Source organism: Phodopus roborovskii, unplaced genomic scaffold (assembly GCF_943737965.1).
Source record: "Phodopus roborovskii unplaced genomic scaffold, PHOROB, whole genome shotgun sequence".
Taxonomy (NCBI): Eukaryota; Metazoa; Chordata; class Mammalia; order Rodentia; family Cricetidae; genus Phodopus; species Phodopus roborovskii.
In genome coordinates, this window is record NW_026126563.1 from 20032204 (window position 1) to 20057274 (window position 25071).

At 37.6% G+C, this 25071-nt stretch overlaps 1 protein-coding gene across 1 annotated transcript in view; it reads right to left on the reverse strand.

Moving 5' to 3' along the window:
* Positions 1-10099: 10099 nt before the first annotated feature.
* Dsc1 (desmocollin 1) overlaps positions 10100-25071 on the reverse strand; it is a 28260-nt gene continuing 13288 nt past the window's right edge. Inside the window, exons 7-16 of the mRNA XM_051202023.1 lie at positions 23761-23927; positions 22219-22353; positions 20692-20877; positions 19416-19675; positions 19156-19298; positions 13968-14180; positions 13027-13266; positions 12152-12279; positions 11263-11517; positions 10100-10345 (exon numbers count right to left, since the gene is read on the reverse strand). Coding sequence (XP_051057980.1) covers positions 10148-10345; positions 11263-11517; positions 12152-12279; positions 13027-13266; positions 13968-14180; positions 19156-19298; positions 19416-19675; positions 20692-20877; positions 22219-22353; positions 23761-23927 — 1925 coding nt within the window. The 3' untranslated portion in view covers positions 10100-10147. The remainder of the gene's footprint in view (positions 10346-11262; positions 11518-12151; positions 12280-13026; positions 13267-13967; positions 14181-19155; positions 19299-19415; positions 19676-20691; positions 20878-22218; positions 22354-23760; positions 23928-25071) is intronic.

The window sequence follows — 25071 nt, forward strand, 5'->3', positions numbered from 1 at the left end:
CCTCCCCTTTGTTCAAACTTCAGAACATCTGCCTGATCCATCACTGACCTGCTTTCTGTTTCACAGAGCACTTGGAATTATGAAGAACTTCTAGAAGCTTCTCTCCACCAGAACACTCCAGGGCACTTGAGCCAGGTGTATGATCTCTTCTTCAGTCCTTGTCAGCACTGCCCCTTCATGACTGAAGTCAGGCTCTCCTTTTGTGTCATTGTCCTACTTCCAACTACTCAAGGTCATTGCTAGAAAAATTCTGCCTCTCCCTCCCACCTCATTCACTAAATCACCTGTATCTTCCCAATCACATGTAAAGAAAAACAAGGAAAGCCCCACCTGGCTATACCCCATTTCTTCTGGTAGTTACTACATCCCAAGAATAAAGGGGTATTCTTAAAAGTTGGGTAGAACTGACATATTTTTTAGCTTTTTTTAGTCTCTGAATTGCAAGAAGCTGTTTCACCCATCACTGAAACACATCTTTCTTTCTCTTGACTTCTGTTTTTCCTTCTCCCTATCATTAATTAATGCCTTTTCTTATACAACCTCTCAATATTGCTGTACCATAGGACTTAGTGCTGGTCCTACATCATGGTTCTCAATATTCTCACTCCGATGCTGATTTCATCCAGTCTCCAACTTTAAGTCTTGGCAGGATGCTGAGACCAGCATCTCTAAATGTCTGTTACAGATCTCTCAGGAATCTAGTTTCTAACCCCATACTTAACTCTGGTACCTCAAGGTCTTGTAAAATCCATCTTTCTGCTTTCAATAAAGATCAACATCCCCTTTCCACTAGTTAAGCAACTTTTGGGTTCCTTCTTTATTTTATTCTAGATCCAATTAGTAAATTCTACCAAAGATAGCTGGGAAACATACCTGGACTTAACCTTATTCTCCTCATCTCTATCAACACTATTCAGCTTCAAGCTGCCATCATCTCTCAAGATTATGCCAAAACCCTCTTAACTGGCTTTCTTGTTGCCAATGTCCCTAACTTTAATTTGTTTTCAACCAGAAACCTTGTTATCTTTGTCATTAAATAATATAGGGCTGAATCTAACAGCACAGTTCTATAATCCCAACCCTCAAGAAACTGAGGCAGTAAGATATGGATTTTCAGGTTAACATGGGCTACATACGGAGTATCTTTCTCAATAAATCACTAAGAATTAAATAAATGTAAATAGGTTAGATTGTTAATTTATTGTACTGTTTTTCTAAAATTCTTTCAAACTTTAAAAAAAAAAAACAAAAATGCCACAGAGGTTTCTCATCTCAGTAAAACCAAATGTCAAATATCTCCAACAGTCTTCTAGATTTGAAAGGCCAAGTATTGCATGGCTATTCCAATGTGTTCAAAGAAGACATGAAAGTCCTCTCAAGAGTTTTTCCACAGCCTGTTGCTGTTTTCTGGAAGCTGAAATGTATCTTTCCAACCATATAGGCTCTACTCAACCATGTCCACCCAAAAGAAAATATGCCACCTCTTGGTCATTGAACTTTCTTTTTCTTTCTCACTATGTTTTTCTTTCTGTGATAGTTTATTGAATATAACTCAAATTGTTCCCATTTGTGTTAATTATATTTCACTAGAAAGCAAGCCTTGGTACTGGGGCTATAGCTCAGTTGGTAGATTGCTTGCCTAGCATGCAAAAGTCCCAAGTTTGATACATGGCATCTCATAAATGGAGCACAGTGGTGTATGTCTGTAACCCCAGCACTTAGATAGGTGGAGTCCGAAAGATCAGAAGTTCAAGGTTATCCTCAGGCTCATGTAAAGTCTGATGCCAGTCTGGGAAACTAGAGATTCTGTCAATGATGATGACTGTTAACATATTTGTATGATTTTCCCAACAGCATCCTAGCACCTAGAGTCAGGATAGGAAAACCTATGTGAGTGGGAAGAAATAGACAAGAGACAAAATGCTTGGCTTGTCCTTGAGCATAAAAACACAAAGTTGAATATTCACACAGAATGAAATATATCACACCATTATAGACACTTCCATAGCTACATAAAAAGTAGCCCTGGTCCTAAATGGAGTTCTAACCCTTGAGATAGATCACACAGATACTAAATAGTAGCAAAAAGGCATATTTCCTGTGTCCTTTATGACTAAGTTAGAGACAGGATTTGCCTGAAACTCCCATAAACTACTCATGTTCAAAATATCTACTCTAAAGCCACCATCACTCCAAAATAAAACTGAGCTCTGCTGTTTTCCTCAGTGATGTTATTGGCTTTGTCATACTCCCACTTGATCAAGAGACTAGAGACACAGGACTCAGCCTCTCTTCTCCCTGGACCTCCTGCCAAGCTTCCTGATCATGGCTTATGTGACCACCTCACCTCATCTTCTACTCACCATCTCCCACCAATTCTGTTAACATCAGTTTCCTAGCTGCTCTTTGGGGCACTTTTGCTTCTTGGTTGTTTGTTTCTTCTATTGTTTTTGCCTTGTCTTGGCTCTGGTCTTTATTTCTGCATCAACACAATGCTATCTCCTGCCATACTTGAGCCATGTCTCACTTTACCATGAAGAAAAAGTCCTTGACTCTTCTCTCTTCTGTCTGTGTGATGTTTGGGGGGGTGTGTCTTTTTTTTCTTTTCTTTTTGGTCCAGAGAAAAAGTCTTTGACCTTTCTTGTCCACTTATATCATTATAATCAACTGAAGAACTGTCATGATTAGATTTGTAAATCTACCTTCTGTCTCTAATTTTCCAGTCCTTTTATAGCCAGGAAATTGTAGCATCCTAGATGCTTTCTCAGCAGTCACTTTAGAGACAGAAGTGATAGTGGAAGTCACATTGGTCATCTTGTGTTTCTGAAATTATTTGTATAAAAGTAGTAAACAGAAATGATTTCAAGAACATTGATTAAATTGCCTCCATATGAGCCCAACACTTGCCTTGCTTTACACTGCAGAAAAGTTAACTTTACTTTGTTTAAGCCACTGCCCACCTGTCATTACAGACTAATACAGGTCCTAGCCATTCTACTGCGATAAATAGGATGTTTTATATAATCTAGAACAATAGAATTCCAATGCAGTTCATTGGGGGCCATAAAAAAGCCTAGGCCATACAGCAAAACCATAAAATTGTCTTGTCATAGACTGGAAACTGCCACCATCTCTGTCAAGCTCACCTTTGCTGACGCTAAGGATGAAGTCTATTCAGGGAAGCACAGGAAATGTTTTGGGATTGTAATGGAAACAGACAGACTTTTGATGAATTGAACAGTGAAATCGTGCCTCGGGCTATGAAATTGTCAGACTGCAGGCAGTGATAGCCCTGCAGACATAATAGAGTGTGCTTCAGCCAGTGTTCACTGGTAGAAGCTGCTCTCACTTAGAGGTTTGGCTTAATGAAACAATTAAATATCCAATACCACAAATATAAACAATTAAAAAAAAACCCAGGCCTAGGGTAGAGCTCTGGGGAAGAGCTGTGGTCAGCATGCATGATATAGATAGATTCCATCCCCAGCATAACAAAAAGTAAAAACTAAAGCAAAACCTTGCTGAGTCCTGTTGTAAAGGACTACCATACAGAAAGGAAAACACAAGTCCTTGAATTCTGACAGCATGATAATTTCAATGACAATATTATTCTTAAAGTTGAAGGGACAAAGTGATGAGGTTCACTTTGCTTTGCGGTTGGTTGGAAGAACCCTAAAATATCATCAGGCTTCATTAGTTTGCAGTCTGAATGAAAAGAAAACGAGTTATTGGCCAATATAGTGCTCACTCCTCCAACCTTTCCACCAGAGAGGCTGAGGAAGGTCATGGTCATCTGCAGTTATACACAAGCTCTGGGCCAACCTGGGCTGCATGAGACCCTGACAAAAAGACAAGAAAAATGTGGGGGAGGAGGAGGGGGTCTAGAAATTTAACTTTGTTGAATCAAAATATAGGTAAAAAAAGTATTTGGGACCAATCTTTGTTATTTGCAATGCTTAGAATCAGCTACATTGTAACAACAACAACAAAAAAAAAAAAAACAAAAAACAAAAAACAAAACAAAACAAAACAAAACAAAAACCCTAAGATTTTTATGTCTGTGATATGCAGTTCATTAATGTATTTAACAGGGTGGCCAAGGTGCCACCAAGCTGCCAAGGGAGCCTTTATTCTTTCTTTCTTTCTTTCTATCTATCTATCTATCTATCTATCTACCTACCTACCTACCTATTTACCTATCTATCCATCATCTATGTGTCATCTATCATCTAGCTATCATGTATCTATCATCTATATATATCATCTACCATCATCTACCTATCCATCATCTATCATCTCTATTTATCTCTATGATCTATTTATCCATCCTTCCATTCATCTATCTTCCTTCTGTTATTTATTTATTTACAAATAGGTTCTCCTTCTGCAGCACAGACTCATCCCTAACTGGAGACCCTCCTGCCTCCAGACTGCTGGGATTACAAGCACACACCACTGTTCTTTGCTTTAGTCTTTCCCAGTACCTCCGCCACTCCTGACATGGAGTCTTTGCTCTCATGCCCACTGAATGTCTTCCTGCCCAGGCATTTGTAGCACATATTAAGTATAGTAAAGGGGGGGGGGGAAAGGCTTCCTTTGGGAGAATTAATTCATTTTAGACTCCTACCCAGAAGCCTCATGTATACATACTATTTTCACTTCTCATTGGTCAGAACTTTAGACAATATCACATTTGTTTTAGGAGGTTGGTAAATAGCGGTGTTTTAGTTAGGCACGTATCCACTCAATAAAATTAGACTTAGAAATGGATATTAGGAAATAGATGCTCGATATCCTACAATCTCTGCCACCAGTGCCATGAACAGCAGCAGACATTCGCCACCAGGGACAAGTGGCTTCTTAATGCTCAACTTTGAATACAGTATACCAAAACACAAAAATTACAGTTGACATTTAATGTTAATAATTGCATTACACTTTAACAATTCTTATTTATGTTAAATAATACACATTTATGTTACGTACACACTTTAAACAGTATTAATTTTATTAACATTACACCAGACTACTGCTTTTTCATATGTTTTGTCTCACGTGTGCATATCAAAGCAGCGTGTGTGGAGGTCATAGGACAACTTGCAGGTGTCAGTCTTCTACCACGTGGGGCCCAGGCAGTGAATTTAGTTCGGAGGCTTAAAAACAAGCTCCTCAACCCAGTGTGTTCTCACTGCTCCTAAAATTTTTAAATTAACTATTAAAAACTTGTCTGTATGTGTATGTGTAAGTAATGTGTGAGTGAGTGTGTGCGTAGAAAGGTATGTGTGAATCTATGTGTGAGTCTGTATATGAGTGTGTGTGTGTGTGTGTGTGTGAGTGTATAGGAATGTGTGAGTGCGTGAGAATATAGTAAGTATGAGTGTGTATATGTGTGTGTATATATAACTCCATATGTCTCAGTGTGTGTGTGTGTGTGTGTGTGTGTGTGTGTGTGTCTATGTACACAAGTGGAGGTCAAACAACAACCTCAGGCCCTACCTTCTACCTTGTATAAGACAGGTCTTATGTTGTTTTATGTGAATTCTCCTTTCTCTGCCTTTCATCTATGCTGCAGGAATGTAGGAGTCCCACTTTTACATGGTGCCTGGAGATTTGACCTCAGGTTTTCAAGCTGGTACTTTTACCAACTGAGTCATCTTCCTAGACCTTGTTTGCGTTGGTAATTTTACACGTGGTTTCTCTGACCTAAAAAAAAAAAATCAATAATAATAAAAGTAACCTTGACAAAATGTGATTATACTTGACACAAAGGACTTGTTTTGACATTGTCCTAGTCACACCTGTGATATTTCTGTATCAGCCACATCCAATAAAATAAAACTTATGCCAATGTCAAACTGAACAAAAAAAAAAAAAAAAAAAAAACAAAGAAAGAAAGAAAGAAACTACAGTAATGACCTACTCATCAAAGAAATTCTGGGGCTGTTCAACTTTGTGATTATCTAAAATTGTATAAATTGTTGTGATAGGCTTTCTCAAAACTTACAGAATTTTGTTAAAGGTGATTTCCTTAATTTTGAGTGAGAAAAATGAATTTATTAAGTGGCAATTAAGAAGTCCCTTATTAAAATTTGAATACATTGTATGTTCTGTGTCTCTTACAGTATATGGTCTTGTTGAGGTATAGAGTCTTCAAAAAGTCAGTTGTCAACACCCAGGGGAAGGGCTGATACTTCTCAAGTGCTGAGAGATGGTTTTGAATGTGTGTCATCCACTCAGGAAGGGTAACTGTCTTGAGCCTGCTGCTCTCAGGACCTGACCTGTTCATTCCAATGGGTTAATGGCTTCGCCCACTTGCTAGTGGCGTCTCTTTCCTCTCACCTCATCGTATGCATGGAGCTTATCAAAGTTTCGTGTGTATGCGCATTTCCTGGTACTCTTCCTAAAATGCAGATTCCAATTCAGTGAGGCTGAATTGGGGTGTGAGATGCCCCTGCCCTGGCAGATGCTCATGTTTCTGGGACCACAGAGGAGTCAAAGAGCCAGATAGCAGAAGGACAAGGTGGACTATATCAGAAACCCGAGGGCCGGGTCCCAGCGCTCAGACTCCAATGTAGAAGCTTCAGGCCAGGACTCAAGAATTTGAGTACTAAGAGTTTTGCAGGTAAAGCTGCCAGGACTGGTCTCCCAGATGAGCCATGAGAGCAATGACAGCACATGAGGCAGTTCCACCCCTGGTGAAGGGGAGCAGCCATGTGTGGAATGTCTCATGGACTTCCCTTCCAAGGGAAACTCAGAGCTAGGTAAACATTCTCTAAGCCCTCTTACTATGTCTATTATGAAAGGCAAAGTCAAAGAAAGAAAACTCTTTCTGCTCTGTTTTCTTTTGCATTGGAGCCTTGGGGATCAAATCCAGCTGCCCACACACGGGGAAACAGCAACTTATCTCCGAATCACACCCCTCTAATCTTTCCAATGTTGAATTGCAATTTCTCTTACTTTTCCCGAACTTCAACAGGGGGAGATGACTATGTGAATTTCGGGTATGAAATCTAGGTAAAACCTTTCATAGCTCAACTGTAGCCTTGAAATTTATTTTTGAATCCATAGTGTCATGTTATATGGTTTAAAGTTCCTAAATATCAGAAATTAAATCCCACAGTACCAGATAGTCATTGTTGCACATTGACCACTAAAGACAAATTTAAAATATTATGTATCAAATTCTCAGGCCCAATGTTGACCAAAGGAAGGGCATGTCTGCTTTTGCTACCCCACCCCTAAGCCAATGAATGACTTGGAACACTGTAGATTGTTTATCAAAAGGTGCCGTATTCCCATTCATTAATAACTTTAGTAATGCAGACTTTAAACAATTTATCTTTACACAACATATATTATGAATGCACCAGAAACCCAAGGGCCATGCCAAGGGGTTTGCATACTGATCCTCAGACATTCATTTACATATATATTTAAAAATGGCTATTGCTATTGGTTAAAGGGATCTGAGGTAATATAGCACAGCTTTTATCTTTTATACAGATAACACCTATTCCAGAAGGTGTTTACTTTATGTATTTGCTTATTTGATTGGGCTCTACACACTGTGTGAATCTATCCATTCTTAGAAAGCTTTCTCCTTTTATACTCTTGCCATTCATCCCCATGTAGAAAGAAAAAGGCAGTGTCTGGTGGAGTACAGTGCTGCCATAGACTTACTAGAGTAGCAGATAACAGGCTAGGTCAATGCCCTGAAAGGGACTGTTCCTTGGCTGTGATCTCATTTTAGGATTTTCCACATGCCACTTTTAACTGACAAACTACAAAAGGAAAAAGAAAATTCCTCACATCTAAAACACCTGTTTCAATCTTTTTTCAGGTGACATTTCTACAAGTAAATGTATACACGGGTTTCAAATTTGATGTAATACATTTTAAAGATGGAGAATTAAAATTCAGCATATTAGGGAGAGTTTGGAGGTAGCTTGTTGAAAGGAACTGCGTCGCTTGCTCTCTCCAAAACCTCCCACAGGATTTTTCTTTTCTCATGAAAAATTTGAAGCCTAAATCAAAAACAGAAAAACTGGATTGTATGGCCCCCATAAATATTGAGATACAGAAAACATTTAATAACTATCCATTTATTACTACAATTAACTCAAATTTTGTATGAAATACAGTACTTTATTAGCAAACTAAATTTGCAGTCTGGTAGGGTTTCATAGATTTCATTCATCATACAATTAATATTTAAATTCTGATGCAAAAAAGAGAATTACTTGGAGTTGCCTAAATAAATCCAACAATAAATACAATTCCTCTGAGATAAATTTTAATAATGCCTTGAAAACATTTAAAATAGCTGAAACTGCTTAATACATATTAATTTCCCACATTTTCTAATAACTCTTCTGATACCTGGGGGGAGCCTTCTCCTGATAAATGAGAGATCCACCATGGTTATCAATTATGATGCTTAATTTAGACATAAATTTTCTCATCTATAATTCAGTAAGTATAAGAGGAAGATGAAGACAAACAATGCTTATAAGTTATTGTTAAGCTAATAATTGTAACTTCTCATAGACTATCCTATAACTACTTTGAAGAATGTAATTTACTGTGGCATTTGGTACATTTCCAAATCAGTACTATTAGATCCTAAAATATCAAAATCTATATTGTCATAGTGACATTTGCTTCCAAATTACATCACCACCTCAAATTATCTTATGACTGTAAAACTCATAGGAAATTTACAAAATCAAATCTGGCTTATTAAATCCATATTTCATTTTATTCCTGTATCCAATTTCACAATTAAAAAAACCTTTGCTAACTGAGACAAGAGGACTAATTACAAAACCTAAGTGAAATTGAAATCTATTTTGCCAACAGGCAGAAAATAATGGATAAGAAAGTCAGTTTAGTTTAAATGTAAAGTTTCCATTAGATGTAACTTGACACATATCTATAGTTTCCCACAAATGACTAATAAAATACTATTTGAATATATAGTTCTTTATAGATCAACAAAACAATATTTCATTGAAATGTTGCATCTTCATTTTTCTACTCATGTTAAAATATTTATGAATTCACAATTCCATGATATTTGGTGGATGTTGCTGCAATGGATTAAAATTTTTATTGCATATGTACCCCAAATTATTTCTGGTCCTTCAGCTTTCCTTTGAGTAATTATCAAGGTAGATTAAGTTCCAGTACGGACATTAAGTCAATGTTAACACATGGAAAGTGATGAACCCTGGGCCAGTTACAGCTTGATGTCTTTAAGGATGGTTGAAGGAAGCTTGAAGATAAAGACCAGTTGAAAGCCTTTGAAATAGTGAATCAGTATCAAGTTAAGAAGCGAATATTCTTCCCAAATACATATATATGTATGTAATGCCACATTAAGTTGGACAAACAAAAATATATCTGTAAGCCTAAGTAAGCCAGGCTATGGAGATCAGGATTCCAGTATTTTCATGGAATCCTTAATCAATCTCTGCAGCTCAAAGTGTTGTGAGCCTAATGTTGTGGCCTGTGTCATTCCAAAGAAGATCCAGGAGCCCGACACACAGCCAAATGGGCAGAGATCCAAGGACTAAGCTTTGAAGGCTCCTGGGTGAAGTTGACATTCCTCAGATGAGTGAAAAGTGTATCAAGAATCAAGCTTGTTTAGACACACGAAACGCTACACCTAGAAACACTTAAAAATCTATCTGAAGCTACTCAGGGATAGGGAAAACAATATCTTGGCATGAAAGAAAGTATTTTAGAAGCAGAATTCTCCCCACAACTCTTAAGAAAATATTAAATTTGTATATACACAATGAAGATTCACGTTTTTAGCTTCCACAATACCCAACAGCACCGTGGAGTCTTGCATAGTGTGCAAAAGAGCTTACGTTTCAAACATCACCAGTTTCAGTGGCAGTCACCGTCCAGTCCTGAGAGGGCAATGTATACATGCTCAGACAGAAAAGGAACACTGACAACTTCCTTTCTAGACAACATGGAAGTTCTGGAGACAAGGAGAATTTGGAGAGCTGGGGTTGGTAAAGCACCCTTATCTACAAATGATGTCACCTTCAATAAGTCACTACTACAAGCTGCTATCCGTTTGCATCCAGTGATGCCTCTGTATTCATTTGCATATGTCAATCTATTAATCAGACATTTATTTCTTCACACACGTCTTTGCTAATGTCCTAAATTTTGGTTCCAAGTGATCTAAAAACTCCAGCCCCTCTTCCTCCTGCCGGTCACTGCAACAGCCTACAGAGCCAGCCATGGAGCCTTTGCCTTCATAGTTATACGAACGAACATAGTCTTCACAATGCTTGTGTTCCTCATCTTGTCCACACAGATACACCTTCTGTGTGGAGAAAGAGCACAATTTATTATGGCTTTTAAGAGACACCTAAACAGACTAGCATAAAAATGATTCTTGGATTTACCTTTTACTGTTTAATTTTTAATCAGAGTGTGTCCTCTAATGGATTCCTACATATAAAAAATGCACATGATTGGTCTAGATTATATTCATTTTAAAGTAGAGCAAATAAGTAAATGGTCACAGTGAACACATTTATAAGAACTAAGGCTATGCAAATATCACAGAAATAACTAACATCTTCCCACTTGAATGAAGGAGTATTTAGTTGAAATTTACCTCAATGGCTTCTTCATATATATGGAGAAAACCAATGTAGGCTGTGGTTTTTGCTTGCATTTATACTGTTAAGTAGTTGTAAGAATCTAGTACACAAATGTTATATATAACATGTGTAACATATACGCCAATATGTAGCTATAATTATTTAACCCACTAATTTGGCTCACATTAGCCTGAGTAATCTGAAACAAACAAGGGAAACATTCCAAATCTTGAGGTAGAACCTAAGATCAAAGTTCATTAACCTATCTGGTTGATTTAGGTAGGCATGTATAGAATTCCAGTACATGGGCACAATGCTGGCAATTTATGATCTGTTTATTACACTATAGCCAGTTTTTCGCAGATGATCTTTCTAATAATATTTAGTAAAGAAGACATCAGTCTTTCAATATCCCAAAGACGTTAACATAAACTAGTCCTAAAGTCTTTTAAATCATGTTTTTTAAATTGAACTTTGAAAGAGTACTTTTCTCTGTGTTTTCTCCTGACATCAGTGTCTATGCTGGCACAAGAGATGGGAAGGTGTGTTTCAGGTGTATGAGGGGTACTTCGGGATAGTTTATTAATGATGTTGGGATTTCATGTAGTGGGCACCTGAAGCCTTAGGGACTTACCTCACCAAGCCGGGGTTGAGTGAAACTCTGCCAGTCTGTGTATGTGTATCGGCCAATGTCTGCTGCTCCCAGCATTCCTCCCTTGCTGGACTCCAAGGTGTGGTGGCCACCTCCTTTGTTAGACTCCAAAGTGTAGCCTCCTTTGACCATCTCAAAACTTTGTTGTGTTTTGATTCCTTGGCCACCAAGCGTCCCAACAGATGTGCTTGTCTCACAGATGTTGGATGTCTGTGTGGGGAGTCTAATATTTGCCTCCTAAAGATGGAGTTAGAAAATGTATCAGTGGTGCTGAAACCAACTCTTTCCTACCATAGATAAGTCACATACTGTGTTTGTAATTCACATGTAAAATCAGGATAATGCTAGGAACCATATCATGGGCATCCTGGATCAAACTCTGCCCCCCAAGAATTCAGAGATTGAGGTCATCATTCCAGGGTCACTGCAGATATAATCACATAAAGCTTCAAGGAAGCCATACCAGATTGGGTGAGCCTCTAATCTAATATGACCAGGGAGCTTACAAAAAGGGAAATTTAGATTATAAGACACACAGGAGATAATACTATGAAAATCACTTCATGTGACTACAAGGCAAGGGACAAACAGTGAATAGAGCTTAGGGCATCCCTGCACAGAGCCTTCAGAGGGCACATGGTCATGTCAATATCTTATCTCTGACATCTAGCTTTTATTGTCTGAGTCACTCAGTTTGTTACAGCACTTCTTTGAAGACCATATAAATGGACATTGAAAGAAAATATTCAGGGCACGTCCCTTTCTGGTGAAGTAGGGGTTAATAAGTATCACATTTTGCTATTATTATGGAGTAAGCAATTATGTTCACTGGATCACTATGGACTTCAGTGGGATTTTAATTCTAATTTACCGTCACTTCCTCTCCTGGTCCTTCAGTGTTTGATACAATTAGATTTTGCTGGGCTACATCGTCTGGGAAGCATTTCTTCACTGCTCTCTTAGTAGTTGTAGTCACACAGAAACATGTAAACAGAATACCTAAAAAGAAAAAAAAAAGTAAAACAATACTGTTTTGTATTCTGGTAGATATTAAAATAATTTGACAAAAAAAAAAAAAAAAGAAAATAAGAAATAATTTGAAAAGAGGATTTTTTTAACCTATCTGGACAATTTTTCAGAAATTTTCACTGTCTCATAAGTAACTTCTGAAGAAGTAAACATGGTCTCTGAAACTTACCTAAAAAGTGTTAAATCTACTACTTATTATTGCTGTTTCATGTATGATTCAGAATTCCACTTATAGATGAGGTACAAGATTTTTAAAGAGTACATGTGCCAACAATTACACATGTGCAGACAGTCACACATGTTTTCAGTATGTAGAACAGGTGTACATCTGTCTAGACTACCATAGCTGGGAAAGCTGTCCCCAGCAATCCATGTGTTAATATCTTGGTCCCTACCTCAGAGTGCTGTTGAGAGACAGTGGGATCTTCAAATGATGGGCCTTAATGAGAGGAAATTGCATATTTGGGGACATGCCTTAAACCCTAGCCTCTTCTTGCTTTCTTTTTGGTTTCCAGCTTTGCTTTGTCGTGTGCTACTTGGTCCCAGGCACAACACAACAGAGCCTGTGTGTCATGACCAAGACCTCTGAAACTGAAGTAAAGCAAACCTCTTCTCTCTGTAAGTTGTTTCCCCCAGGATTTTGTTACAATGTTGCAAAATTAACACTTAAGAACTATATAGTACTTGAATCAATACACTTTGAATAATAATACTTACACAGTAACAATGCCGAGCCAAGGACCATGGAGAGAATGGCCCATTTCCCAAGGACTACATTTGGTTTAGCATCCCTTTCCTCCTTAGAACTCATTCTACATTCGGATTGAACTGAACAGTCACATACTCTCACTGATAGCATATGTTTTGCAGAGAAACCGTGTCTGTCTTGTATTTGGATTGGCACAGAATAATAGTTATAATTGAGATTGTGTCGTTGACGAAGAATGGCACGTTTACCTAAAGGAAAAGGGATAGAGTATAAATTAAGGTGGCATTCCAACAGCAACATTGTTCCTATTGGTGTGCCTTCAAGGAATTAATTTGCAATCAAAACTATAATGGTTCATTTTTCTTTCTTAAAACACTGATTTTGATGTCTCAGAAAGTTAATAATAGGGTTGACATTATTTTACATTAAAAACAGACTGATGTCCAGGCTGGGAATGGAGGCAGAAACAGAGACAGATGTTTTGTGAGGTCAACATGGTCTACATAGTTAGTTCCAGGAGAACAAGGGCTATAGAGAGAGAGTGTGTCTCAACAGACTGGTCTATATTTAAGATGTTATTCAGATTATTTTAAAATTGACTTTTATATTTTCTTAAAAGATATTCAGAGCAAAAGTCTAATTGTACCATACATAAGGTAGATGATGAGTGATACATCAATAGATACATACATAGGTAGATAATTGATAATTGCAAGGTGTTAGATAGATAATTGATTAACAAATAGATGATATATATAGATAAATCATGGTATATGGTAGACATATAATATATGGTAGACAGATGATAGATGTTAAAGTATTATTATTTTTCCAAGATCAGTAACTTCCTTCTATGCATGTGTATTTATTATGATTAACCAAGGTGGAAGCAAAGGCCTTCAGCAATCCTGAGCCAGGATTGCTTTCAAGATTTAGAATAAACACTTACCATCCTGTGGTTCTAGAGTCCAAAGTTTGCTGGCAGAATTATCCAAAAGGAACTGAAAGGGGGGCCCATTGTCAGGCCCATCCAGGTCAACTGGTTCCAGAATAGCATAGTCTTTATCCTGCTGACAAATGGTTAGGTCTTTGTCAATCTGTGGTGCGTGGTCATTAAAATCTTCCAGAAGAACTACCAGTGTTCCTGTGCAGGACCGGCCAACTAGGATAAATAACACATAAGTCACTCCCATAGCAAAGCAAGTTGAGAATCGCTTAAGCCTATATTTAAAAAACATTTATCAGTTAATGGTTTTCTTCCTATAAGAGTCTCAGTTTGAAGCATGCTGATAAAAACAGAATGGGAGATGCTTGACACTACTTGGAAGTTTGTTGGTCAAAACCAGAATTTCAAGACGCCAAAGGCTGATTTTCCAGTTCCTGGAAATGGCAGAGCATCATGAAAAGGTGGCGCCATACATTTATCTAGTTCAACAGCTTACTTTAAATTATCTTAGGTAAATTATAAGTGTCCATGAGAGGGAAATATCAGTCACAGAGCTAATAAGTATGTAGGCCAACTAATATAAAATTCTTAGCATTTCTAGAAAAAAAATCAGAAAAGTTGGTAGTTCTCATTACTATGTTTTCCATGTCTGCAAGCTCATTCTATTACAAGTCAATCCCTGAATGAACAGAGTTCTTTAATATTAGAAAGAGTCCATGTTGTTTCTTCTCAAGTTGTGGTATGCCCATTAACGCTCAACATTGTGTGTATTACTTTTGAAATCAAATCAAATTTGATACCACTTTGATATGACAGCCACTCAATAAGTGGCTTTTTTTCTTAAAAAAAGAAAAAAGTAGGTATTTTATAAAGTGTAACCTCAACTGTTCCAAGTACCAAGTATACCTCAAAATTATAAAGTCCTCAGTAGTGAATTTCACAACTTAGATCTGGAGATTTATGGACTTCTCAATCCATAGAGGAATAGCAAATATAGATATTGGCATTATTTGGGACTCACTGGGAAAGAGTACTTGTTACTCTTTCAGAGGACCACAGTTTAAATCGTAGCATACATGTCAGGTGAAGTGGACAAGCAGGTCATTCTTTAGTGACAGGGTTCTAAGGGGGAGGACCAGAAGTTAAAGGAACCCTGGAATTAGGAGTTACTACACAAGCTATTTCATGCCAAGCAAGTTTATTAAGAAGCACGGCATCATATAAAGAGATTTTAGGGGGAGAAACAGGACACATTTAGCAGAAAGCTCATAAATCCATGCTCCATAAAGTGAACACAGAATATCTCACGAGTGTCAGAGAGCAAGCACAGAGACCTTGGAACTGATAACACAATCTTTAAGGGGAAAAGCCAAGTTCTCAGGAATTCAACTCATTTGATCTCTGAGCCCCAGCTCTAGCCTCCATCAGGCCAAGTCTGCCCCTAGGCAAGGACACAGAATGAGATTCCCTTTGTCTTTTTATCAGGGTCTCTGAGAAAGTCTTGGATCAGCTTGGCTATCAGTAATTGAGCCTCTCATAAGTGCCTGCAACTCTAGCTCCGGGGAATTCAATGCTCTCTTCCAGCTTTATAAACTCAGTGCATGCATATGCACACACACATACATAAACTTTCAAAATCTCTATTAAACATATATGTACAAAATTCTCATCTCGATGCTTCATTAGGGAAAAGTTTATCAATGGGAACAATTGAGCTAACAACCAATCTATTTAAAAAAGGAATACAAATGAGAAAGAGTAAAGACACACTTTCAGAGTAACCACACAGCATGTATGACAATTGGAATATTAACTCCATTGTATACAAAAGCTTAACATGCAGTATTAAGAATCACACAGTGACAATGGGAACAATTGAGAAACTGTCATTGCTATTCATTTGGATAACTTAAGGGACATGAGTTTGGGGTCAGGCTTCAGGGGAATACTGGTGTTCTCCTGTCCTAGGAGTAAAGTGTATAAAACAGTGTGGCCTAGACTGACTGCAGAGAAATCAGCTGACAGACAAGAATGCACTACATGAGAAATACAATGAATGAACTGGATTCCAGAAAGTCATTAGGACTTCCTAAATGATCAACTGGGAAATACCTTTGAGAATCAAAACAAAATGTTCCTAGTGTATTACTCATGAATACATACACAGAGACTAAAACTTAAAGAAACAGTGTTCTTTATATTGCCATATGATTTTCTCATTAAAATTTGTAGCATCCTCATCTTTTCTAGAGCCCATCTTGGTTATGTATAACTCTGGGTCATTGTTTGCCTAAGCTTTGCTCTTTCATACTAATCCCATCATGCCTACATCTTTCAGTACTACAAAACAAAGTTACTTATATTTTGCTCTCTGTAAATTCCTCCTCTCTAAATTAGAATTTCATTTTTCTTTCATTAAGTGCCAGTATTTCTATAATCTTTCCCTCTCTATGCTTCAAAATGAGAGTCTCTGAACTCTCTCCATGTGTAAAGACATCTAAACATTCTCTACTGCTAAACTTTTCATACCAGAGACTTTCTTCTGAGAATATAAAGTACTATAACTTTCATTATTAGTAAGACCAAATCCTCATCTCATGATCCCTAGTTTCCTTGATCTTGTGCTTAGAACTGAATACTTAACCAACATCTAAAAGTAAATGAATAGCGAGTCCTCTTTCTCATCATAATTATATATGTAAGCTATTTTAGATTTCATTTTTACTTATAGGAATAGCAAAAATTTCAAAGAAAGAATAACAAAGCACCTAGAATTTAAAAGTATATGCTAATGTTTCTCAGCTAATGCTCCCTCCCTGCCCCCGCACCCCACACTATTATTCAGTAGGGTTTTTGAGCTCATAGTGAAATAACTACATAAAAAGAATGTATGTTTGAAGTGTGGAACAAAAAGACAGAGGATATGCAGGTAGGTTAATCGGTAATGACATTCACATTTAGAGATAGTTCAGATTCTGAAACCTGGGTGTTTTTAGCTGGGAGGAGGATTCTTTAATCCTGCTGGTCCACTACCTGAAGAGGATGTGGTTTTCTTATCCAAAGGCAGCAGGACTGAGACATGAGAAAAGCCTTGCATAGGGAAAGTATACATGAGTCAGCTTGCCCCTGTGATAAACAGTAAGCAGCTGGCATCTTAATTACTTAACCTTTTGTCTCTCTTTCAGTAGATGCAACTCTTGCTTTAAAACTATAGCAAAATGGCAGGGGAGAGGGCTCAGTGGTAAAGAGCATGTATTGCTCTTTCAGAGGACGTGAGTTTAAGTCCTAATATTCTTATGCCTCACAAACACCTGTTTCTCCAGTTCTTTGGGAAGCCATCACCTATAGCTTGCATTCACATGTGCATATCTACACACACACACACACACACACACACAATTTAATATAAAAAATTGTAAAAAAAAAAAAAAAAAAACACTGTAGCCAAAATTGGGGCAAAATACCTGGGGAATCATTGTATATTATTAAACAAATTCAAGATTGGTGTAGAAATAGCCTATGTTCTGTCTGGCAGTATGTTTTACACACTCAGCTTGTGTATCAAAACACAGCAGAGACTTCGGTTAATCAGAGAGGCAAAAGAATTAGCTCTGTCTGAAAAGCCTAAGATCATTTCCCTTTATCTCTATGAAGATTTGTCTTACATAGGGGCATACATAATCAAAGTGTTATTTCTGTTTAATTTCATTTCACTTATGTCTATGATATAGATTTATATAATACATTGTATAATAGTACATGTATCCACTAGCAAACACTACTAGCACATTTTACATGCATATATTTATTTAAACTATCTAGCATGGTTCCAGTCAGGGTTCATTTCAAGAGTTGACAGTATCTGACGGAGACTGTCCATAGAGTAGGTTCTAGAACTAATCTTTTGCTATTGCTATTTAATTGAAAATAGTTTTTTCACACAATGTATTCTGATTACTGTTTCCCCTCCCCCAGATCCACCCCACTATTCCACTCTCCCAAATCCATAACATTTCTTTCTCTCTCGTTAGAAAAACAAACAGGCATATAAAAATAATTATAAGAAAATACTGCAAACCAAAATAGGAAAAAAATAAATAGAAAAAAAAAGAGCCAAAGGAAAAGCAGAAGAAACATATATAGACTCAGAACACATACATTTGCACACAAAAATCCTATAAAAATACAAAACCAAAAACCAGGTATATAATATATAAGCAAAAGACCTGTAAGATAAATGTCCTGGATAGTTTTCTGTCAACTTGACACAAGCTAGACTCAACAAAGAGGAAGCCTCAATTGAGAAAATGCTGTAAGATCCCACTGTAGGCAAGCCTGTAAGGTATTTTCTTAATTAGTGATTAATGGGGAGGATCTAGCCCATTATGAGTGGTGTCATCCCTGGGCTGGTAGTCCTGGATTCTACAAGAAAGCAGGCTGAGAAAGCCATGAGGAGCAATCCAGTAAGCATCATCCCTCACGGCCTCTGCATCAGCTCGTGCCTCCAGATTCCTGGAGGCACCATGGTTTTGATAGTGGTGTTTCATTAACCCTAACAACAACAACAAAAGCCCAGACAAAGCATTATGAGATTAAAAAGAAAAATCATCGAAAATACCAGAGTTTATTTCGTATTGGCTACCTACTGCTGAGCATGGGGCCTGTCCTTAAGTGTGGTTTGTACACACTGTGAGACTGTTAAAGAAAACTATTTATTTCCTTTTTGAGTGGTTATAGAACTACTCTCTACAATCATAAACTCCAGCAAAGGTCTGAGCCAACATTAGACTATTTCTTTAAGAGATGTTTAGAATAAGCCTACCATGAACTGGACTGTTTTAGGTGGGTTGAGCCATTTCAGCACGTTCATGGCATCATAATCCAAATGAAAGAGGAAGTAATCCAGAGATCCCTCAGCAGAAATGAGTAATCAATACTCAGAATAAGACTTTGGTCATTTACTCTCAGGTAGCTTTGCTTGAGGAGTGGACAGAGAACTAAATGGGTGATCTGAGTAAAATGAGCAATCATACCAAACACATTATTTCTGCATTGTACACTATCAGTACCTTAGTGTAAACAATGACTGAACTGAAATTTGACTTAGACACAGACAGCTCTTACCTCCATGCTTTCATAGACATACATGCTATATTCACATTTTACTTTTTTTTTAGAAAATGTCACTCACTTGCATCCATTGCCACTACTGAAATATTGTACTGGTTGTTTTTCACGAACTTTGACTCTCTGTCTAATACTTTCAGGGTTTTCAAGTCTCCAGTGCTTTCATTAATTTCAAACCAGTTATCTTCATCTCCCACCTTCTGGTACCTGGATTTTACAAAGCAAACATCAAATGAGCAAAGAGGGGACATGCTGACCATCCCTAAACATGAAATAAGTTGATGCCCCAGTAAAAGTACAGGAGCTTTCAGGAAAGCACACCACCTTATGCCTTCAGAACTGCTTGTTTCTGGGTCCATGGCTTTGTAGCCCAGGAGCTGTTGGCCAGCAGGCAGTCCATCTTTGCTCTGAATGATTTTGACAGGTGGCTGGCACTCGGGGCCCTCGTCACTGTCTTTAATTTTCACAGTGACAGTTGTGGTGCACATTGTGGGTGTTTGTCCATTGGCAGCTTTAGAGAACTGGGCTTCATTGAGGACACCAATTTGCAGAATGACCTGGCGATTGGCTTCATAGTTCAATGGCTGCATATAAATATACATTGATCAGTCAACATATTGTTATGCAAAACACTATCGATTCCACGTTTTAATAGAAATGGAATGCCATTCTTAGTTTTAAAATGTTATCCAAAGTCAGTGTTAACAAAAAGGTCAATTATTCTCTTCTTAAAATGGTTGAAATCAACTTTTGTTAAGATTCAATCACTTTCCTTTCTAATTTTGTTTTGGAAGATCCTGCCTTCATTTTTTTTTTTTTTTTTTTATTGTAACTTTGAACACTAATAGGATTGCAGCATACTTGTTTCTAATCCAAGTAAGACTTGTGAAACAAGTTTCATTTCAAGAAAAAAAAAGTGAAGGAAAGAAATACAGAAGACCAGCAAAAGAGAAGAAGAATATACAGTATAAATATATGAAATCTTATCAAAAATAACTTCTTGAGAAAGCTGTTAGATACCTCTGGGAAATTAAAGAGGAAGGACATGCAAGAGGGAAACATAGTGATTCAGAGAGTAGCCAGGGAGTGTGCACACTCAATGCCGTCCACTGAGGCAAGTGTCAGATTCAACATTTCTCTGCCATAGTTACCCTCATCTACAGAGAAATGAAGTTTGTGTCTGCTATGAGTTTCTTCCAAGAAGGAGTAAAATAATAGGCAAGAGTCTGTGTCAACCAGTGGGAAGCATTTCAGCCCCTTACTGCTGTATTGTGGTTATACACATACAGAAAGTATTGATTTTTAATTTATTTATTACACATCGCTTTCATGTATATAATATCCTTTTCCCAAAGTCTCCATCGTCTCCTCTTATCCCTTTCCCCACCACAAAATCCCTTCTTCTTTCCAAGTCTTCCTCCTGGCTTTTTTAATCTGTGGATGGAGGGGCTACTCTGCTGAAGGGTGGCTCCCCTCTCCGTGTGTCCTTTAGCTGCCCATGGCTCCTCTGAGAAGGGCTCCCAGAAGGCGGTACTTTTTATACTAATGCTGAAACACGGGCTTGAACGGCTTAAGGACTATCTCTGTGATTATTACATACCTTGACAACACACAAGACTCCTTCATTTGTATTCGGATCGGTTGTGATTTTGAAGTACCCATTTTCATTTCCTTGGAGAATTGTGTATACCGCCTTTGAGTGAGGAGTGTTGGGCAAATCTTGATCTTGTACCTTCATTCTTAGAATCTCAACGTCAATTCTGTTTTCTTCTACTTCTGTCATATACTGAGGGAGGGGGTTTAAAATGCCTTTCTCATTATACATAGAAGCTTTAACAGAGTGGATTTTATATTTAAAACTATAAAGAATGTAATATGGAGGTAATAGACATTCATAATTTGGAAAAGAATTTATGTTTCATGTCTGGCTAACGTCTTCCTTTTTAATTCTCTTTTCAAATCTCTTCTGTTCACCAAAGGTGACTCATGTCTTAACTGCCAAAGTTCTGTGAGGTGATTTTCCATCTCTCTGACCAGAAGACTGATCTCTTCTCTAACTCTATATGACATTTACATTTTGTCCCCCTCTCTAGATATATCAAACACCAGTTAAATTACACTGACTTATTAATAACAATACTTAGGTAGTGAGAATGTGTATGATGGGTTTTTTTCCTTCCCAATATTGTGGATTGAACCTGGTGTCTCAAGTGTGCAAGGCAAGGCTCTACACCTGAGCTATGACTGCAGCTCAGAATTACCAGAGTTCACAATAATCTAGTTTGTACTTACTTAGATTCACAAGCAAACATTTTAAGAGAAAATCTTTCTCTGTCTTTTTTTTTTTTTTTTGGTAGAATTTAAATCATAGGCATTACTCTTTGAAATTTAAAAAAAAAATAAGCCTAAATTATTAAAAGACTAAAAAAATAAATCATAATATGCAGGAGATGTAAAATGAATTCAATGAAAACTGAAAAGGATTGGATCTAGATTTAAAACCTACTTAACCTGGTTTATGGTCTATATGAATGAGATCTTTGACAGTGAACTGCTCATCATTGTATTCGACTTCTTATTCTCTGGCTAAAACTCTGGAGTAGACCATGAAAAAATGCAAAGTTGCTCATTAAAAATCAGAAAACAATCACTCCTTGGAAATCTCATCCTATATTACGTCTCACATAATTCACTAGCTAAGGCACAATCCAAGAGGAGCTGGGGTGGGACTTCCCTCTGACCCCAGCGGAGGGTAGAAGGCCAATTCCTATCCTTCTTCAGAACGTGTAATACACAGAACACTAGAAAGAAAGCCTCTTCTTCAGCTTATAAAAGAATTTAATTCTAAGGATCCCCAAACTGGAGCAAACATAATAACCAAGAAAACCCTGAACACATGCCACATCAGAGGGGAGGAATTCTTCAGTAGCCAAGAGCAACGCCACTTCCTACATTCCAAAACTGCAACACCTCAACTAGTCTTCTAACAGAACCCATGTTTTTCTCACTATTTAGTTTTTAAATGATTACTATTTAAACCAAAATGTCTATCCTCAAAGGGATGCCAAATTCTAGATCTTTTTTTTTTAATATGAAGGAATCTGGACAAACACACAGGTATACTCACAGAAGTTTGCGTGAAATATGGTGAGTTGTCGTTCTCATCCTCCAGTGAAATTGTGATTGTCCCTGTAGTGAATAGACCGAAGGGCTGGCCACCCATGTCTCGAACTTCCATCACTAGCTTGTAAGTGTCACATTTCTGTGAAAAAAGAAAGGAAGAAGGAGGGAGAGAGGAGGGAGGGAAGGAAGGGAAGGAAGGAGGGAGGAAGAGAAAGGGAGTTTATTGGGAAACATATCTATTTCCCCTTACCGTTATTGTAATAGTCTTTGTGCTGTGATTGTATTATAAATATGCTTTAAACCTTTTATATGTCTCTGTTCACATAATTGCATGTCCATCCCTGAATACTATCTAATAAAAACACTGTATATACAAATACCAAACAAGAAATTGAGCAAATAGTACAGCTAATTTCAATTGTCACTTTGCCTAGATTTAGAATCACCTGGAGACACACCCTTGAGTATGCCTGAAAGGATGTGTCCCGATGTGTGGCTGAGGAAGAAGATGCCATCCTGTATGCTAAGGGACGCACCGCGCTGTACCTAAGATCCCAGACTAATGTCAGGGGAAAAGGACATAGATGGCTGCAGCAGCCTGTGGTTCCTGACTAGGAATGTGACCGGCGACCTCACACCATGTCTTCATGCTGTGGTCAACTGTACTCTCAAAGCTGAGCACAAACCAAACCATCCTTCCTCGAGTTTCTCCTGCCAGCTATTTTCTCACAAAAGAAAAGGAACCACCTATCCAGAAGCCAATTTAACTTTTAACAATTTAACTTTTCCATTCATAATTGACAAAACTTAAGCAAAACCCAGATACTCTTTAGCTGATAAATGAGTAAATAGACAGGCATGTTCAGACAACGTAAGGGTAGTGTGTACTATAAAGTGATGAGCTATTGAGCCATGAAAAGACACAGGAGAAATGCAGATTACTAGAAGGCAGCCAGGTCTGAAAAGCTTCATGTTGTATGGCTTAGACTGTGACATTCTGAAAAAAGGTGAAACTATGAAGAATCCATCTCCCAATCCTTCCCCCACCTCTATATATGTATGCATAGACATAGATATAAATGATATGTGTTTACATATATCAGTGATTCCAGGAGTTACAGAGAGAGAAACATCAATAGACAATAGACCTGTAGGAATGAACCTGTGTAGCATTGGGATAGAAGCAAATGGAAATCCACTGTCTTGCTGCTCTGTTTACCAGTGACTCTAAAACTGCTTTAATAAAACATTTTGTTCATTTTTTAAATGGCATACATTATAATGAAATTACTTCTCAAAATCAGAAATGAAATAAATTAGAGCAATGTTATCAGGACCTCAGATCAGCACAAGGAGAGCAAGTCAGACCTGTCTTCACCTCGTACTATCTCAGCATCTCTGCAGAGGCAAAAGTCTCCAGAGAATGCCTGGGCATAGCCTGGGAAGAAGGCTTAGGTACTAAGCACATTGGATGCACTGTAATCATCCTCCCAGTAATTACCAGCTTAAACATAGTGACTGCTGAATTAATGCACTGGCCCATTACCTCTCTGTCCAGTAAAGGGGAGGTGGTAGTGATCACACCCGTGTCTGGATGTATGGAGAAGTGCCTCGGGTGATCTGGGATTTGTTGAAGGATTTTGTATTTCAGACGAGTGTGTAGGGTTCCTGGCTCATCGTTGTCTATGGCAGTCACTTGTCCCACTGAAGTTCCTGTTTAGAAAAAGCCAGTATTGTCAAATTTTTAAATCATAATATAATTGAACTATAAACAAAAAATATAGGCACCATTGCAATATATTGTCAACATACACACACACCACACCAGTGATGTTTACATATAATCTGAATATTATACAAACGTTCTTGTAAAATCCCCCAAACACCTCTTATTGGAACTTTAGGTAAGTGAGTATTGTGAAAATCATGGCTTGTATTTTACACACAAGAAAATAAGATCTTTGGTAACAATGTCTCTCAAATTCTTTCTCCAGTCAACAATTGGCAGTTAACATAGTTCATGGACTATTTTTTAAATAGCAGCTTCTCTCATGTAGCACAACTTAGTATAATGTCTTTTAAAGCAAAGACTGTACATGTTAATGTGCTGAATTATTCTTAGATGCATGCAGTTGTTGATAAAGGAAAGAATTAAATGCAATGCAGTGATCTGTTGTTTAGAGGATAGTCACAGACTGGACATTACACTTTTACAGTCACTTCTGAGAAGGAAGTATCATATCTGCACATGACCCAGCAGCAGAATGCAGAGGGCTGTAACTAACAACACTTCTTAAGTGTTTTAAACATCGGGCCATTTTCAGAGGCCTAGGGCACAATCTTGGCTTCATATAGTCTCTCTGAATTCTCACCCAGATCCCTTCTTCTAGAAAGCTACCAGCTGTATAATAACCCAGCAATTCTCTCTATTATATAATATTTCTATTATATCAAACTGCCAAACACTGACAACTGACAACTGAACTTAGGGAGAACTGAGTCTGACAACTGAACTTAGGGAGAACTGAGTCAAATAAAGACTACCAGGATTGTGGTCACAATATCAAAAAGGGAAAGGTATGAACTTACTTCAAATATAAGATTAAATTTAAGAAAATTTGCTCAGACCAATGTAACCCTTAATATGAAAACCAACAGAAGATAAGTATAATCCAATGTACCAAAAAAAAATGTGTTTATTGACACAGTGTCTCTCTATGTAGCCAAGGCTGGCCTTATGAAGTCCTGATTGGTCTTGAGTATACAGATATCACTGACCTCTACTTTCTGGCAAAAAAAAAATTTACCTTGCAATATTTTGAAGTACAAGTATCTTTTTATTATACCATTGTAAAAT